This window comes from Monodon monoceros, unplaced genomic scaffold (genome assembly GCF_005190385.1).
Source record: "Monodon monoceros isolate NGI ecotype Baffin Bay Population unplaced genomic scaffold, NGI_Narwhal_1 Super_Scaffold_20, whole genome shotgun sequence".
Taxonomy (NCBI): domain Eukaryota; kingdom Metazoa; phylum Chordata; class Mammalia; order Artiodactyla; family Monodontidae; genus Monodon; species Monodon monoceros.
The window spans coordinates 28,659,891-28,680,434 of NW_021703777.1; the positions used below are offsets into that span (position 1 = coordinate 28,659,891).

The following is a 20,544-nucleotide window of genomic DNA, read 5'->3' on the forward strand; positions in this document are numbered from 1 at the left end:
CTATAATTACTTTCTCAGATAGTCATTGTCATGTAGACACTAGACGCTCTGACTAGATAGGACTTTTCTTCCTTCTTGAGTTAACACTTATTCATCCTTCAAAATTTACCAGACTTTAAATCTCCTGGGAATCCATCCCTATTCCTAAATTTGAATCAGGTATCTTTCCAATTGATTTCAAAGCGGTAGAGCTTGTTTTTATTATAGTCGGTCACACTGTACTATAATCATGTATTTATCCTCCTTCATCCAACCACACACAAATTATATATAGCAAATTTCAACTTCTTGAGGGCAAGTAGCATATCTTTTATCTCTCTATATCTCACCTAGTAAATAAATGTTAGTTGAACAAATGCATGAACCCCACAGTTTCAGTACAGCAGCGACCCACAACATCAATCTTGAATCTTCATCTATCTCTCTCTTAGGTGTCGGACCTCCATTTCCAACTTTCTAATGGTTATCTCCATATGCATGTCTACTTAATAGGTCTAAAACTGAATTTGTTATCTTTTACATCCCTTTCTTCACCTGCCCTAAATCTGCTCCTCCTTCTGAATTCCTAACTCAGCTTAATGATGTCTGTTGAGCTTTCCAGTCTAGAAACCTGAATATCTTTCTTTAGGAATTCTTTGGTCAAACAAATTGGTGATAGCCAGGTTAAAAAACATTAAACAGATTTCTTTTCTGTAGTATTTCTTAGAGTTTTCAATGTATTAATGCTCAATATGAATCTCCAAGAAGTAGATGCATTTTTTCAAACTCACCTTACCATGAACACTTATGTCAAGGTGGATCACTCAGGACTAGTGTTCTGAAAACTACACTTTGAGAAATGCTGCTGGAACATCCCTCCTCCACACTTCATGCTTCACTACTGCCCTACTTTAAGCCCCTGCCATCCTTTACATGGACCATCTCTTTCCTGGGCAGCTTCCTTTCTTATCTCTCTGGCACCATTCTCTCCACAGCCTCTACCACCAGTTTTATTTTTCTAAACAGAAAGAATTGGTCATACCTCACCCCCATCATCACTGGCTCTCCATTACACATAGGGTCAACTCCTAGGTCTGCTATTATATTCACATCAAAACCTAGCCTCACCCCTCTCCCCAACTTCATTTCTTACCGTATCTCTCCTTTCCCAAAACATATCACTTTCTTTTGTCCTTCAGAGCTTTAGTATTTTTCTCCCACGGTTCAATATGGCCTTTCCTGTTACCACCTACCTTTAACAAACTTCTCCTTAAAACCCATTTCTAATGAGATCTCATCTGAGAAAGTTTCATTCTGGCATCTGGTTGGTTACTCCTCAGTGCTTCCATAATGCTTTGTACTGACTGTAGTACAGCAGTTGTCACACTATATGATAAGAAATTACCCAAGTATTTATCCCCACCATTACTCTCTGAGCCTTTTAAGCTTTATTTCTCCAACTCTTAACATACTGCCTGGCACAGAGCAGGCACTCACTGAATGAAAAAATTCAAATTAATGAATAACATAATAAGCAATAACAAAAGAGGGAAAATGCAGATGAAGTTATGAAAGCTTATAACTAGAAATGTACTTTAAGAGGTCATTCCAGCCAGGAAAACCAGTTAGTCTCAGAAAACAGTATAACTTTGCTTAAATAGACCTCCAGGTTCCACCTTACCAAGTTCCTGAAAGAGAATAAACCTTTATCACAATTGGCTTAAAGGAAACTCTATAGCTCCCAAAAATCCCTTTAGGGTTTTGGGGGGACACACTCACAAATAGCTTGCCTACCCTACCTACCCTGCTCAACAACAGAATCCAGAGCCATGAGCCTCTGCATGCTCTAGGAACAGTGTCTGTTGGAAGAAGTGGCTAACCCGTTTCGTTCCCCTGCATTCCTCTCTCCCATTAGGATGCCCTCCTCTCAGTATCTGGTGGCTCCCAGAGGTTAGCAGCCCTTTTAATCATGCCTCCCTACCTTTCACTGCTAACATTTAAAGTGTAGGATTTTGTTTGAACAAGGAAATTCCATTACAAGCACACCATAAGCAAACAGTTTTGCCTGCTGGCTTGCTAAATGTCTTTGCTCCACCAAAAACTTACCTTTCACAATTAGATCTATAGACTCCTTGTATTTTTTTTTTACATTGAAAATATGTGGCTCCTTGAAAGAAGTTCGTGATGGAGCCTCCTCAGAATGTCCACTTTTGGAACAGTCTTTGGGAAAACAAATCATTTTGTATGCTGCCTGAAGTTCTCGGACCGTATCAAGTGTTTCCTTTTTTTTGATCTCCAAAGGTATGAATTTCCTAGATTTCGGTTTCTGATGTTTATTTCTAAAGACATTTATAGAAGTACCTGGAACTTTATTCTATGAACAAAACAAAAATAAATTTAATAAAATTTAATTTTAACTGTATAAAAATTATGTAATAAATTTTGTTAATAAATTAATAAAATTATATCCACTAAATATATTTTACAAAGTACCTTACTGTATAAGATTAACTTAAAGCACATGACAATAATCAGATAAAGCAGATGTTATCCTTTATAGTTCTCCAAAAGCCCTTAACAAGCATGAGGGTTACATTCAACTTAAAAAATATATGAATTTTAAAATAGTAATTTTTTCCTCAAATGTGATATTTTCTAATACAGCTTTAAAGTCCATTTTAAAATAGAAGTTTTCAAATAGACATATAAGAATTTATTTTCAACCATCTTTGGAGAATCTTCAAATGTCAAAAAAATGCTAACACCCCCAAAACTCTCTGTTGAACCAGAAATAACTGCTCATACATGGAGGTAGATTCTCAAAAAAAGCATATTACTAATTGAATATGTATTTTAGATCCTTTCAATCACTTAATTGCTTATTAATTTTGACTGCTTTGAGCAACAGAAAAATAATACAGTCCCAGGTCTCTGACAGGCAATTATCCAAACAATTATAATTGTTTTAGTCTAGTAATTCTCTGGCCCACAGATAGAGCTACAGCTCTCCTCCTCCCCACAAGAAAAGATTTAGACAAATTCAAGCTGTTGCCAACTCAAGATGACAATAAGGGGACTTCCCTGGCGGTCCAGTGGTAAAGAATCCGCCTTCCAGTGCAGAGGACACGGGTTCAATTCCTGGTTGGGGAACTAAGATCCCACATGCCGCGGGGCAACTAAGCCCATGCCCCACAACTACTGAACCCGCGCCTCAACTAGAGAGCCCGCGGGCCGCAAACTACAGAGCCCATGCGCCCTGGAGCCTGCATGCCACAACTAGAGAAGAGAAAACCCTCGTGCCACAGCAAGAGAGAAGCCCGCGCACTACAAGGAAAGATCCCCCATGCCGCGACTAAGACCTGACATGGTCACAGAAAAAAAAAATAGAAGATGCCAATAAGGAGGTTTTAGTAGACTAGTATTACATTTTACCAAGCAACCAAAGGTAGAATATTATGCTGTTATTATTAGATAAAATTCTAAAAATAGGTCAAGGTTCTAAGGCACAGCTATCTAACTGTGAAGACAGTGAACTTTTCATCTCACATGCCTACTAGTGAAATCAAATACTTCTAATTGATTAGAGGCAAAAATTAGTTAAGCAATGTTAACAATGTTGATTACAAGATTAAAACCTATGGTCAGTCTCAGCCTAGAGGACCATTCAAAAGAAACATATGTAAAAATTATAATCCTCTTCCCCCTCACAGTAAGCATGGAAAAATACTTAAAATCTTTATTTAAAATTCTGTTTGTTTTTTTTTAAAGTATTCAAAATGGAGAAGAATAGTGTGGCACACAGTAAACCATCCTAAGTCCCCTGCCCTCACCTGTCTCCCCAAAGGCCCATTGTCACAATGGCAGCTGCTCCCCAAATTATCCGTCTCCTCTGTAGATGCTCTCCTCCAAAATTTCACCCTGTACCCACCCTCCTGCCTCTTTGCCACCCCTTTCCCTTTCATTCCTTCTCACCTTCCAAATCCATGCCATTAAGCAATTATTTATTGAGCCAGACACAAGGCTTACTGCTAGAGATGCAACATTCAAAAAAAGACAGTTACTGCCCTCAAGGAGCTATTAGACTAGTAAACAGTCCTAATACAAAGTGATGTAGGAGAAGATACAGGTAAGCATGTCATGCAGGTGACATAAGAGAGACGCCTCTCACAGTATATTTTATCTGTTAGCTTTGCCTAACAGTGTTTAGACAGGGATATTTACTTGAGATATTTAATCCAAAAACTTGTTATAATTCATCAACAGGAGACATTAAAAATTAAATTAAATGTGCAAACTTAAAATATATGTAATTAAATAAGCTGTAGAGCCGAAAAATCTTTTTAAATTTTTAAATTTTAAATTTTTAAATGCAATCTGAAATCAATTTTTATAGCTAGTAAGGATTTCATTTTCTCTTCTATTCAAAATCTATTAGGGTTCATGCAATCATTTGGATCAATTATTGTAGTATATAAAAATTGCTATTAGTTTCCTGAAAAATACAGTGTTAGATAAATGCAAAGCACTAACCTCATTTATTTTCTTATAGTGTTGGGCAATGAGAGTTTTTGCTTCTTGAAAAAAATCTTGCTTGGGAATCTCTAATATAGGACCTGAAACAGAGAAATAGTTTATTTTTTTTAATGTAGTTAATGTACTTTCTTAACCAAAAATGGCAAAACTATGAAATTGAAATTTGGAGAGTTATGTTTTTTGCGTTACGTGGGCCTCTCACTGCTGTGGCCTCTCCCGTTGCGGAGCACAGGCTCCAGACGCGCAGGCTCAGCGGCCATGGCTCACGGGCCCAGCCGCTCCGCAGCATGTGGGATCTTCCCAGACCGGGGCACGAGCCTGTGTCCCCTGCATCGGCAGGCGGACTCTCAACCACTGCGCCACCAGGGAAGCCCTGGAGAGTTATGAATTTGCAGGATGTTATAAAAAGAAAATTTTATAAGTGGATGTTTTAAGTGAATGCAAAGGAAGTTAATGTAATGTTCCTTTAATGTAATATTTTACTTTAAAAAAAACATTAGCTTACAGTGGTCAGAGTGCTAAGTAGATTATCCTAAATTATTAAAGTCCAGGGAGACCAAAGAAAACACACAAAATTGATATCTCCTTTAGTTCTGAAAGTTCTTTAAATACAGAAGACACACCATGATTTGGACACAAAAATTATTAGTAAGTCTATCTGTGTTTTCTATACCTCATGACTAATTAATATGGCTGTACCTTTCTTCAAGAATATTTACGTTACAAGTTGATAAAATTATAACTGCATAATAAAACTCAAAAGGTTTATTAAGTAGGAATAGCATTGAAATAAAAATATATGTACCTACAAGTGGGTAACACTACAATGATAACTCATCCCTCGTCTGTATTTTCCTAAGATTCTTATTCATTTTACCCAGATCTATGTATAGAATTCTATAGCGTGTACATAGAATACATCACCTTCATTTAGTCTCGTCTAAGATTTCCTACTTATATATTTCCTTTATTATTAGCTGATTCTGACGTTTTTAAGTTTCTTGGCTTTCTCTTCCTAACCTGGACTCAGTAAAATTTAAATCTATTACTTATCAAATTAGCTTTTCAGTCTGGCCTGTACGCTCCCCATTTCTTTAATTACACCTCCTTTAGTACCCTTGGGATCAAGATTTTCTCTCTCTTCTTTTCACCTACTCAAATTTTAAGCCATTAAAAACTCCATCTTCATGCAAATCAAAACCACAATAAGATACTATCTTAGTCTGTTTGGGTTGGTATAACAAAATACCACAGACTGGGTAGGTTATAAACAACAAAAATTTGTTTATCTCAATTCTGGAGGCTGGAAGTCCAATATCAAGGTGGCAGCATGGTCGGGTGAGGGCCCTCTTCCTGGTCGTAGATGTCTAGTTGTATCCTCACATAGTGGAGGGGAACAGGAAGGTCTGTGGGGCCTCTTTTACACCAGCACTAATCCCATTCGTGAGGGTTCCACCCTCATGACCTGATCACCTTCCAAAGGCCTCAACCCCTAATACCATCATCACATTGGGCATTAGGATTTCAACATATGAATTTTAGGGGGACACAAACATTCAGACTATAGCAGATACCACCACATGGCCACCAGAATGGCTAAAATTAAAAAGACTGAAAACAGCCAATGTTGGTGAGACAGTGGAGCTACTGGAACCCTCATGTGTCATTGGTGGAAATATAAAATAGGATAATCAATTTGGAAAAGCTACGGCAATTTCTTACAAAAACCTAATATACACCTTCTCTGTGACTGCACAATCCCACTCCTAGGTTTTTACCAGAGAGAATGAAACATTATACTTAAAAAAGACTTGTACAAGAATGCTCACAGCAGGTATATTCATAATAATTCCAAACTGGAAAGAGCTCAGATGGGTATCAACAAGAGAACAGTACACAAACTGTGATATCTTCATACAATGAAGTACTACTCAGCAACAAAAAAGAATGAGGGGCTTCCCTGGTGGCGCAGTGGTTGAGAGTCCGCCTGCCGATGCAGGGGACAAGGGTTCGTGCCCCGGTCCGGGAAGATCCCACATGCCGCGGAGCGGCTAGGCCCCTGAGCCATGGCCGCTGAGCCTGTGCGTCCAGAGCCTGTGCTCCGCAACAGGAGAGGCCACAACAGTGAGAGGCCCGCGTACCGCAAAAAAAAAAAAAAAAAAAAAAAGAATCAAACTACTGACATACACAACAACATGAATGAATTTCAAAAACATTATGTCAAGTAAGCATCCTTACACAAAAAAGCATATACTGTATGGTTCCACTTATGTTCTAGTGTAAATAAAGCTAATATATAGGAGAAAAAAAGCCAGAACAGTGATCTTCATGGACTGACTGAGAAGGGACATGAAGGAAATTTCTGGGGGAGATGACAATGTTCTATGTCTTGATACACAGTAGATTACATAGGTATATTATTATATCTCAATGAATATACACCTAAGATTTCTGCACTTCATTGTAGTACATTGTACATCAAAAAAGAAAAACTATAAACAAATACTGAATTCTGACTAATGATATGTATGTTGATTGATGGATGAATATGTGATAAATCAAATTCAGTAAAATATTAATGGTGAGCACTGGGTTGTAGATCTTTGGGTGTTGATTCAAAATTATTTCAAGTTTGCCAATTCATAATGAAACATTGAGGCAAACTCTTTATTCCTTCACAAAATTTCCCCTTGTTTTTCACCATGTAGACTACTGGGCAACAGGCCACTGTTATTTTGGGGCAATGACATCCTGAGGACTGAACCTGGGGGAGACCCTAGCAATGAACGGAACAACTGGGCTCTAACCCACCTTAAAAGTGCTGGGTTAGGAGAGAAAGCATCTACTAAGCTGTCTCATCATTGGGATGAGATTGTCACTGCAGTTATTCTAGAAAGAGCATCTCCTCTTGCTCTCTTTCTTCTCCCTTCCTTCCACTCGTACCTATGGACAGTGCTGTAAAGTCATTACCAAACTCGAATCTCCCTGTTCTCCCACATTTGCCACTGTATCTGCCTACATTCAGGGCTGTCTACATATTTCTAAGGACAATGATTGATGGATTTTTTTTTCTTATTTCCAAAAGTAGTTGTCAAGACTTCACACACACGCTTCTGAAAAAGTGTACATATTCTTTGAATACATCAGAGCACAAAACCACATGTAAATCATAAAATGGTTCATACGAAGTTTACCATTCAAAGCCATAAGATGCACTGTCCTCACATGGAAGAGACAGGAATTCAGGGATTTAAACTGTCTCTTTCACCAAGTTTCAACTAAAATCTACATCTACTTTGAGGGGGCTTCTAACCAGACCACTTAGTTCCCAGAGGAAAGGCAGTGAGGCATTCCAAGGTGTGGCTCCACACACTGTCCTCTTTTTTTCTCCTCTCATGAAAATCTTTCCTCCTTTAATTCTCTTCTTCTGACTAATCAAACCTCCCTTACAATTACTTATAATTACAATATTGCCATGTGTCATACACATGACAAACAATATCATTTATTAATATACGAAATGATTAAGTCATTAGGTTTTGGTGAAAATGTACCTTCACAAAAGCCATTGCATCTTCATTCCAAGCAAGACCTTAGAGATAATCTAGTCTTCATTTGCAGGGAAAGCTCTGAGACACAGGGAGCCCAAGTGCCTTTTAAAGTCAACCAGGCTGGGAAACCACAAGGTGCTGGTCTTCTGAGTTGCTTGCTGCTTTTTGTTTTTAACACATCTGCTGCTTTTCCTAATGTCATGCACTCCTTGTGAGTTCTGGAGACCTTTGAGGTTGGCTGGTCACCCTAGTGGAGTACTCCTATCTCACTGACATTTTCTACTGCGGACTGAATATATGCGTCCGCCCAAAATTCATATGTTGAAACCTAATGCCCAATGTGATGGTATTAAGAGGTGGGGCCTTTGGTACATGATTAGGCCATGAGGGTGGAGCCTTATGATTGAGATTAGTGCCCTTATAAAAGAGACCCCAGAGAGCTAGATAGTCCCTTCTACCATATGAGCCTATTAGTGAGGAGGCAGGCCTTCACCAGTCAACAAATCTGCTGATGCCATGATCTTGGACTTCCCAGCCTCCAGAACTATGAGAAATAAATTTCTGTTGTTTATAAGCCACTCACATTATGACATTTTGTTTTGGCATCCTGAATGGACTAAGACACCTTCATTTCAAGCCAGCAATCCTTTGCCCCATTATAATGTAATGTGCTGATGGAGCCGTTCTGATTTTCCCCTTCCTAACCAAAAAATTAGCCTTTGACAGAGGAGTTTAAATTCCCAAGGTAACATTTTCTTTCTAGCTGGGCTCTTTGTTGACCAGTGTGCCTGATATTCACGAACCTCAAGAACAAGGCCTGAAATTTTCTTAAAAGGGCAGAGAAAGGCAGCCACCACCAGAAGAGAATGATTTCACACAGACCTAGAAATGGTTCCACTGAAGACATGGACGCATAGACACCAAGTCAGCAGTCCTGAGCCCTCACTACCATTTAAGATACTGAGGCAGCTGTTCTGATTTTCTCTCGTAACTAAAAATTAGCCTTGGAACCAAAGAGTTAAATTTTCAGGGCATCACAGATAACTCATATCTCAATGCCTTAGAAAAGGCAAAGACAGTGTGTTCTTTATTTTTATAATATCCAAGGATATGTATATATTCAACAAATGAATTCTAAAATTACAAGAAATTAAACAACTTTGATGTTAAAAATTCATCCAGTTAATAATGTTTGAGGCTTCTGTTTCTTTGTTCACAACAGGGTAAGTATGTAAGCATGCAGCTTTTATATGTTCAAGTGTACATTATAACTTCAGTTATTAAGAAGTTGTCAAGGTCTCCTCCTTCTCTGTTAAAAATTCTATAATTAAGGTTTTGTTTATTTGCAAATACATATCCACAGCATATAAAATGATTTTTAAGAGCTCTCATTCCTGAGTCATACTGTTTAGCTCTGAATTCCAATTTGTTCATGAACCATATTTTATTGTCCTTAAGCCTTCATTTTCTCATTTGTAAAATGAAGATGATAATAATAATATACCTTGCACAGAACTGTCTTGAGGGTTACATTGGACTTGGTTACAAAGCACTTAGCACAGAGCCTGGCACATAATAAGCTTTCAATAAATGTGAGCAATTATTATTACTGTAGTTACAGCTGTATTACTATCATTGGGCTAAACAACTACCCAACAGTGTTTATATAATTAATTTCATTAATCAATCCTCATTTCTTCAACAGCACAAAGATAAATTTCAACTTTCTAAATTAGTTTGAAAGAATCTGGTCTTATTATAGATTCTTTTTACCCAAAACTAATTAATTAATAGGTTTGCAAATAATAAAATCTCTTCATACTTTGGATTCTTCAAGTTACTAAATCCCCAAAATGCAATAAAAAATCATTATAAGCAATAACAAATATTTTATGATAAAGTTCATGAAGAGGTTGAAATAGTCATATTAAACTTATCTAAAACATGAGTGCAAATATTAACATTCCCATGGGGGAAAAAAATGAATCTCTAATACCAAGGGATTTCACTAGCCTAAAAGATTTTCTTACATTTATTTTATATATATTTTTAAAACTCACTCTTCATATATCATCAGTTTAATGCTATTATGATTAATAGTTCATGAAACTTCAGATTTCTCCCAATGCCTTATAGATTCTGTATAATTGCTCTAGTAAATCTCTGAAGTGAAGACACCAGAAGAAGATCTAATTATGGAAACTATGACAGCAAATGAGCCACTGGCTATCTCTTGATTGTAATCATTAAACAAGTCTTTTCTGCATCCAAAAAGACCTGGGGACTAACAAACGTGTTTTTTTATAACCATAACAAAAATAACTGCCCTTAATCACAGGGTTCCCATTCTTCCTACAAACTGGTTGCATTCTTCAGAGCCTTTGTGACAACTTACTAAGAAGATATCCTGAACAAAGACGTACGGCCACATGGCTAAGGCCTCCCTTGCTTATACAGTCAGACTTAGTGCCTAAATGCCTAATTTCACAGGTGTTAAAAAAGCACTACTTCACGTTCAATGAGACTCAGTTCAGCATACATTCGTTAAGCACCTACTAGTCCTAGATGCTGTTTTGACATTAAATGTGCTGAAATAAATAAGACAACTTGGTACCCCAGCCTTCCAGGTGTTTAGAGCCTAACGTCAGAAAATAAAATTGTAAATAAATGCCATGACATTCAGTAAAATACTGTGACACAGGCCAAAATAAATCACCAACACCCCCTACTGCCAGCTCACTAATGTATGAATTTCCCTTTAAAGATATAAGGCTTTCCACTGTATTATTAGAGATAAGATTTAAAACAGAAAATATCCCAAAGAGAAATAACGCAGTGAATCAAATCCAGACTCAGGCAGTGGTTTTAAAACTGTCTCATCAATTTCACTGCCTTGGAGGCTTTTCTTCAATGAGAGCAGCTTAGACCTTGTCTGTTTTACATATTTGAACTCTTCCTAAGTTTTATTTTGTAGGAAAAAAATTCCTTAGCTAAAAATAACAAACACACACCAAACCATTAAAAAACAAATGAAGGGTTAGGGGACCAGAGAAACTTAGAGACGAGAAGCAGGAGAGGGAAGCTAGAACTAAGAGTCTTTAATTAGTTCTCATGCAAAGAGTTGTAGAAGCTAGAAAGTGAATAGATGCTCTTTGAGAAAGACCTCAAATAAAATAGTTTATATTCAATTACATTACTTACAAGTGAAGAAAAGAAAATTTATTTCTAATTTCTTTTCAGAAAGAATTTTAAAACCAAGCAAAACCCAAATTTCAAGTGGCATATGGCTATCATCTCCTAAAGTCCACATTCAACAATTTTTTTCACAACACACACTGCATTAAGACCCAACTTTTCAGTTCCAACTTAAAGGCATTCTGTTGTCTCTTATAGATACAATTTTCCTCACTTCCCCAATTTTATTCTTCTTAAGCAAAATGTCTTATTCTCTTTACAACAATATATGATTAATAGGTTACCTAAGTACCTCAGGGAGATTTTACAATGTACCCGCCCCCCCAAAATCTCTATGGTAATATTTCTCAGACTGGTGTTAGGTTGCTAAGAAGATGTAGGGGAATTCCAAGCTCATAGATGCAAGACTTCAAGTATAATTTAAGTAATTATGGGCATGACCCAAAGGCAAAATGAAACTAGAGAACATTCCTCCTCCACTTCCTGGATCTTCCTCCCTTTCTGCCCTTTCCATCTTGAAAAATGTGCTGTATTATACAAATAGGAAGAGAGTTAATGTAATCCACAATGCACTCTATTTGTAGCCCCGGACAGAAGTCAGCTGGCCTGTATCATATACTGCCTGGGGTCACAAGAGGCAAGGGGAGGTAGCAGGACAGAAAATCTTAATGATCCCAGCTCTACATACAGTACTATATGTTTCTCAATCATGCTACCTAAGCCTAAATTCAAGATTACTTGAAGTGTTGCCAAGTCTAGAGCAGCTCTAAACGAAGTATACTGTGTGCCCCATTTGTAATTTAAAATTTTCTAGTAGTTGCATTTTTAAAAGTGAAAAGAGGTGAAATTAATTTTAATAATGTATAATAATTATTATAGAAAGTTTTATTTAAACAAAATATATCCAAACATTATCATTTCAATATTAAACAATATTAGAAATTAACAAGATATTTTACATTCCTTTTTTTGTTCTAGCTTCAAAATCCTGTACGTATTTTGCACTTACATACATCTCAATTCAGATGTCAAATTTTTATCAGAAATACTTTAGCTGTATTTATAAAATGTCCACTTGAAAAAACAGATTCACATGCCCAAGTTGCTCCAAACATGCTTAAAAGTTTTCCAATAACTGAATTATCAGGTTTCATATTGAAAGTAAAATGAATTAAAATTAAATACTCAGTTCCTTAGTTTCACTAGCCACATTTCAAGCCCTAAATAGCCATATGTGACTACTGCATACCGTATCGGACAGCACATTAAGTCAAAAGTTGCTCTATATCTCTCAAAAGTTGGTTATACTTAAATAAAGGGAATGAGGTGGATTCTTGCAGGCTTGCCAATAAAGTTAGCACTCTGAGAGCCAGTAACTAACAGGAGAGTTTCCTCAAAGCCATTGGAGCATCATGCACTGTGTGCTGAGTTGTTAGGTAAGCAGTGATACTCACTTTCTGCTTGGTCGGGCCCAGCCTCTGCAGCCATGGTGGGCAGTTAGGGGGACCTTCTCTTTTGAAGGCAGGGCTCCACGTCCCTAAACACAATGACATAAAGTAACTCAGTGATAATGAATACTTATTTTTAGCTATTTCTTTTACTTATTCATGATGAAATAGCATAAATGATTAAAAATTTTAATATATCACTACTCTGCTCTAATACCTTCAATGCCTTCCCCTCCAAAAGACAATAATAATACCCAGCTAGCATTGGGTAGTGCTCTGTGGTTTATCAAGCCCTTGTATACATATTACCTTACTGGTTCTAAACAATCCCATAAGAACTCTTGTCCCACTTTCAGCAGATGTGGCAACTGGAGCTCAGAGAAGTGAAATACCTTGTCAATGTAAGCAGTTACTCAGTGGCAGGTACAGAACTCAAAGCCAGATCTTTGGGCCCAAGTCCCTGTGAAGGTCCATCTGATTTCTCACAATTTTCCAACTAATATCCAGTTAATACTTGGCATATACCTTACACATTCTCACCTTAAGCTTATACACTTGAGCTCAGGTTTATGCCAGTCTTCCACTCAGAATGTCCTGTTCTCACATCTATGTTTATTTATATCCTACCCATCCTTAAAGCATAGATTCAAATCCTATCTCCAGCCTCCAAGATCTGTTCCTCCCTTAAACTCAGTAGTTATGTTGTCCATGCCTCTCACTTGAAATGTATCATATGCTTCTGTGTAAGGAACTAAAAAGGCAGAGTAATGGATGTAAATAGAAGTTCAATATTCCCGATTAGACTCCTACTGCCTTGTACCAAACTATACTTTATACCAGAGGTACTCAACCCAGGATGACAAATGCCTGGAGAGAGGGTGGGGAATGCTAAAAATACACCAAGTCTAGAGTGGGGCCTAGACATCTACAATTCTTGACATTTCCCAAAAGATTTAAATGTTCAGTTGGAGTTGCCTTGTTCTTTGAACTTCATGGTTCCCAGCTCAGTGCATCACATTCTGGATGCTCAATAAAGGGCTGATTAATGGGTTGATTGAGCTGAGCCATTCTTCCTACATTTGAAATCATCATTTACTTCCAAAGGATTATCCAAGATGCATCAAATGCTGTCCCTACAGCCAGAAAGTCAGTTACACCAACGCGTACTAGTTTGTGCTCACGTGGCTTTATAATTAGAAATAGGAATATTAAATGCTTTATGGAGACTCTTGTTTTAAAACTTTAAGTATAATTGTTCAGTTAGCTGACTAGACCATCAAACTGTGGTGAAGTATTTGAGACCTGTTAAATAATTTAGGGATTAGCTGAGTAAATCTGTAAACCATCTTTGCCCTATGGAAGTCACAACTCTGTAATCACATGCTCTTAGATAAAAGGCGACAACACTTTTCCTCAGCTCCTACCCAGAGGGGAAAGACTACCGCAGTTATAGTTTTAAAATAACAAATCTGGAACATCCAGAAAGGATTAATTCTCAAATATATCATGGGAAAGAACGCAGGATATGTACCTAATCTGCCTAGTTCTACAAATGACTGGGATAAATTAAAATACTGCACCTTCCTTAGCAATTAACAATCAAAACTCATCTTCTGGTCTGGCTTAACTACTGTCTTCTTTCCTTTTAAATATAAAAAGAAAACAAAGGTGTCTGTGCTCTGTCATTTTCTTGTTTTAATCTCCATAGAAATGGACTCTTCTCTGAGGCGGTTGGCTCCTCCACCTTAATTCAGCGTGCCAGGAGTGTCAGCCTGCATTAAATTGGTTGACAAGCAAGGTACCCCACTGTCCTTTTAATGCAGAAAACTAGCCAAACATCCTAAGGGGTGCTGGCATGGTAATGCCCCTGCAAACCCGAAGTGATGGGGGACGACTCTGAGATAGGAGCTGGGGGTGGAAGAAAGCCCCGGAGGATGGAATTGCTTAAAGATAAGCACAGTGACAGAATATCAGCAGATAGGGTCCCTCTCCACTTTAGGTCCCCAGCAGACAGTTACAAGATGCTGAGTGCCTCCTGATGCACTGATCAATTAAGAAGTACATATTTAGTGTCTCAGTTGTGCAAGGAGCATGCCATCTATTTTGGAAGAAAAGACAAAAGTCTATGTCAAATTTTTAAATAAAATGCAAACAATTGTATGTCAGATGTCCTAAGAAAGTCTGTAAGCTTTGTGAAATAAGTGGTATAAACCCATGGGTACCATGAATTCAAATGAAGATGAGGTCACTGAAGACTGAGGAAGGAACTAGGAAAGGCTCTCAAGAGACTGAGCTACACCTGGAAGGGTGGGTGCAGGGGTAACAGTGAAATGTTGAGTAACTGGTTCAGCACAAGCATCAACCAGTTAGAACTGGATACTGACCAGCACACCCCTGTGGTACTGAATACCAGTCTTGAGTAGGTCAGGTTGGCCCACTCAGGAACAGAGAAGCAGGCAGGTGAGAGAATGAGCACAAACGCAAGGAAGTGAGAACATATGTGGTTTGGGGGACAGCAAGCAGTGAGTCTGTTTGATTTAAGCAAGAGGCTAAATCTTATGCTGCTGAAATGGAGAACAAAGTTTTTGAACAGCGTACTGACATAATTAGTGTTCTGGGATTTAACTTCCATAAAGGCAAGAACTTTGTTTTTTTTTCCTGCTGTATTCCCAGGGCCTTGAACAGGACCTGGCATGTAGAAGGATTTCAAAAATTATTTGAAACGTCCCTTACTTACAGAATGGGAAAAAATATTTGCAAATCATATATCTGATAAGAGGTTAATATCCAAAATATACAAAGAATTCATACAACTCAGTAGCAAAAAAACAAATAACTCAATTTAAAAATGGGCAAAGGGCCTAAACAGACATTTCCCCAAAGAAGATATACAAAAGGCCAACAAATACATAAAAAGATGTGCAACATCACTGGTCATTAGGGAAATGCAAATTAAAACCACAATGAAATATCACCTCACACCTGTTAGAATGGCCATCATCATAAATATAAGATATATCAAATACTGGTATGGATGTGGAGAAAAGGGGACCTCTGTACATGGCTGGTGGGATTGTAAATTGGTACAGCCACTATGGAAAAATAGTTTGGAGAACAAAAAAAGTATCTGCACCCCCATGTTGACAGCAGCATTATTTACAATAGCCTACACATGGAAGCAACCTAAGTGTCCATCAATGAATGAATGGATAAAGAAGTTTTAGCATATATATATATATATATATATATATATATATATACACACAATGAAATTTTATTGAGCCATAAAAAACTAAGAAACCAAAAAAGTAAGAAACCATTTGTGGCATGGATGGACATTAAAGGCATTATGCTAATATCCAATTAATACTTGGCATATATGTATGATCTCATTTATATATAAAATTTAAAACAAACAAAAAACTCTCAGAAAAATAGATCAGACTTGTGGTTACCAGGTGCTGGGGGTGGTGGGAGGAATGGGACAGGGGGATTTGATGAAGGTGGTCAAAAGGTACAAACTTCCAATTATAAATAAATAAGTACTAGGGATTTCATGCACAATATGACAACTACAGCTAACACTGCTATATGATGTATAGGAAAGTTGTTATGAGAGTAAACCCTGAAAGTTCTCATCATAAGAGAATTTTTTTCCTTTTTTTCTTTTTTTCTTTCTTCTCTTTTTGTTGTATCCATAAAAGAAGAAGGATGTTAGCAGAACCTATTGTGGTAATCGTTTCACAGTGTATGCAAACCAAACCATTATGTTATATGCCTTAAACTTATAGAGTGATGCATGTCAATTATTTCTCAATAAACCAGGTAAACAAACAAATATTTGTGAAATGAGTAACTATGGCAACAACATGCTAGACAGGGATGCCTCACCTTCCCATGTCTCCTTGAGCATATTTGTGAAAAAGTCCTTTCACAACTTCTCCTTCAGAAGATGCAACTTAAGGCTTCCCTAAATCAGGTTACAGGGATGCAGAGGATTTCTAATTCCATTCCTACATGGATATAAGGCAAACAGAAGTAAAAACAGTATTTTCCTACCTTTTCGTCTTAGCTTCCCCTTCCACAGCTTGTCCTTCCAAAGATAAATCTTATGTCTTTATCATGATATCCTGTATAATTAAGTATCCTAGTGGTGAGAAACTGCCCTATGGTATTCAGCAGGACTCGGGGAAACAGGTCATGGAATAAGGATCTAGATGGACAGTTTCACCAGTTGATATATGGTGAACGGCAGCAAATCTTCATTTCCTACCCCAAATTTTCTCCTCACTTGCCCTCCATCCAAATCCTCCTAGCTGTCCATCACATGTTGACTCTCTCCCCCACTTCTCTATATTAGAAATTGTACCTATATCCACCCAGTTGCTTAAGCCATAAAACTTTGATTCCTCCTGTATTTTTACCTATCACATCGAATCCATCAGTCTTCTACATTTTAACTTCAAAATCTGCTTCTCCTCATCCTCCATCTCCTAGCCACCCTCTGATGAGACATCCGATATGCTGGCAGCAAACAAGAGGAATGAGAAAAGAGTAAGAAGAACAGGCAAAGAAAACAAGAAAAAGTCGTAACTAGATCCAATATAACAAGGCCAATATATTGGATAAAATGGTATACCAGACGGTAGGAGAATTAAAAATTCATAATTGCATAATTAAAATTATGAACCAAATTAGTCAGAGGGCCATAAGATGAGTTGGAAAGAAAATACTCTATGAATTCATGACCATTAATATCAGATAAGCTGTGATCCTGGGGACGCATTCAACAGCGGGAAGCACATGGAGTAACACTCCTTTCCTGGCACGAAACCTCTCTCTGATTCTCTAATTAACTCGGATTAATATATTTCTCAGAGTCAGGAAGCGGGAAGGAAGAGGACATAATTGAATCATTAGGATATTACTGCAGCTGACGCAAACATCAGAGTCTCGGAGCACTACGGAGAGAGCAAACTTGGATTTCAGTCCTGATTCTGCCTTGGTAGTATGTGACCTCTTCCAAACTGCTTAACCTCACTGAATTAATTCCACCACCTTGTCCATAGTGAAGGATTTAAAATAGACCCACAATTTTAGAAGAGCAGCTTCAACCTTTGTTTGAAGAAACTCTAGGAACTTAATGAGGACAACAGATGAAAGCCTGGCTGTTCTGACCAAATAGGGTCTCAGAGCCTCTCCCCGTAGAACCTCCCCATCACTCCCACCCACGCCAGCCCCAACATTCCAGGATTGGAGAAGCCCAGTCAGTGACTTCACAGATGCCTTCTGACTGTAAGATCCAACTCTTTCATAAAATCGACATTATGTTCTATTTCCCTGTGGGCTTGTATGGACACGGACACTAATTAAGATACCCCACATATCCTGTTTTTACATAAAATATTTAAATCTTTAAATCACAAGCAAAAGCTATTAACTTCATTGCAGTTCTCAAGTCATTAAAAAGGAGAAGCGAAACTGAGAAGACTCTCACATTATACTTTAAAATGCTTTCAAATACTCTTTTTAGCTACAATATATTAATTGTTTCACCTTTTGCCTCACTGTGTAAAAGAAAACTGGTCCTTCTGAGCCACATTCCATAAGCTATGGAGTTTTTCTGTGATCTTGCCTTAGGGTTTTAATCTAGAGATGTATAAAGTAGGATTTGGTGATACATGAATACATACATTGAGGGCCACTGATAGTCAGAGATTACCAACAGGAGATGACGGGCTGGAGTGGGAGAGAGAAGATTAGCATTCCATGGTGGTGACGTCAAGTAACTTGGTGGGAAGGGGAAGCAATCAATGTCACATGGAGCCACACATCAGTAAAGAGATCAACTACTAGAGGGAACTGAAATTTTGAATTTTAGTCCCTGTATATTCTAAAATTAAAAGCAGAAACAAAACATATACAATATAAATATTCTTTGCAAATCAATGAAAAAGACAAATCTAATATAAAAGTTGGCAAATGACTGTAATAGACTCTTTGCAAAGGGGATTTTCTAGTAGGAAATCAGCATGTAAAAAAATGCTTAAAACTCATTGGTCATCAAGGAAACACAAAGTAAAGCCACACCACCACATACCCAAACAAATGTCTTTAACAAAATACTAACGGTTGACAAGACTATAGAGATGCTGAAATATTCATACACTGCCTGTCAGAGTGTAAACTGGTAATCTTTGGAGAACTATTTGGTAATATCTTCACAACCTAAATCTATACCTAAGTAGGACCCAGCCCTCCCACTCCCAACAGACACACTTTATAATGTGGACCGAAAAACACACATAAGGATGATCACAGTAGCACCATTTTGTAACAGCAAAAAACTAGAAGCAACCCAGATGTCCACTGACAGTAGAATAGATAAATAAATTGCAGTTTATTCATACAATGTAGTGTTTCATAGCAGCAAGAATGAACTGCTATACACAAGACATAACTGATTCTCACACACATAATCTTGAGAGAGAAACAGCATAAAAAGGACATACAGTATGCTTTTATTAACACAAAGTTCAAAAACAGGCAAATTTTACTAATAGAGAAACAGGGTACTAGTATCCTTTGGAGAAAGACTTTTGTGTCTGAGGGTGGCACAAGGAAGCCTCTAGGGAGCTGGTAATGTTCTATTTATCATTGGATAGTAGTCATACAGGTGTGTTCACTTCCTGAATATTCCTTGAGCTGTACACTTAGGAATAGTGCACTTTTCTTATTATTTGCTATGTATCAATTTAAATTTATTTAACAGTTAGATTTTCATTTTAATTTTTAATTATTAGTTTTTCAAAGTTACCTAGTAAAACTCTGAAAACACAACCTTTGTCATTATAGGTAGTTTCATTTCTCCTATAATGCCCCAAACATCTCAGCAGGAATTGCCTTATAAATCAAGTTTTCACTCTTTATTGTTATTTATAAAATGTTAATGGCTTCTATTTAAGGCATGTGTGATTAATAGCTGAGAAAATGTACTTTTATAACAGCACTGTTTTAATCTGTGAAAATCACAAGGAAAACAGAGTCAAAACATGCCACAATTACTGTTCCTCAAAAGAAATATGAAGCATAGAGCTTTGCTAAAAGGAACAATATCTATGCTAGATTATAAGCCCCACCAGAGAAGAAATTAGTTTTTTAAATTTCTTTTATGTCTTCCATAAGACTGAGCACATGGCTAGCCAAGCAATAAGTACTCCATAAAAGCAGTTGATTTAAATTCCTGTAGGGAAGTTCTGAAATATTACAATCTGCTTAATTTTTGCAAAGTTCTTAATATTTAGAAATCTCACTCCTACTAAAGTTTCCATGTAACTTGTCATGATTTTTTGCAGTATGGCTAATGGACTTTGCTTGTTTAATTTTATATACTTAGTTGTCTTGCTAGGAGGACCATAATGATCCAAATGAGAAAAGAAGTTAATTACTTTGGCCCAAAATGAGTGCTAATCACACACTCACACACACTCACACACACAAACACACACACACACACACACACACACACAAACTGGTTTCAGAAAGGCCCATATTATTCCATAATTTTTTCACCTCAATTTCCCATTCAGTCTTGAATTCAACCTTAAGATGCTGACAGAAAGGAGCAGAGGTAAAAGGAAGAGCAAGAAGAGGCCTTTCTTGAATAAAATGTTAAATATACCTGAAGTTGTCTTACAAATTTGGGGTGGGAGGAATTCCGGTTAGAAACATATCAGACAGAACCTGTGTGTCCAAGAACAAAAAAAATAAGGTAATAGTGCCTTATTTCTCAAGTAGTCAATTATATAACAAATGCTTTCAAAATATCTTATGAAGAT

At 37.3% G+C, this 20,544-nt stretch overlaps 1 protein-coding gene across 1 annotated transcript in view; it reads right to left on the bottom strand.

The window, feature by feature from the left end:
• IQCM (IQ motif containing M) overlaps positions 1–5,350 on the bottom strand; it is a 334,844-nt gene extending 329,494 nt beyond the window's left edge. The window contains exons 1-3 of the mRNA XM_029234688.1: positions 5,338–5,350; positions 4,510–4,592; positions 2,086–2,353 (exon numbers count right to left, since the gene is read on the bottom strand). Coding sequence (XP_029090521.1) covers positions 2,086–2,353; positions 4,510–4,592; positions 5,338–5,350 — 364 coding nt within the window. The remainder of the gene's footprint in view (positions 1–2,085; positions 2,354–4,509; positions 4,593–5,337) is intronic.
• Between the last annotated feature and the right edge of the window lie 15,194 nt (positions 5,351–20,544).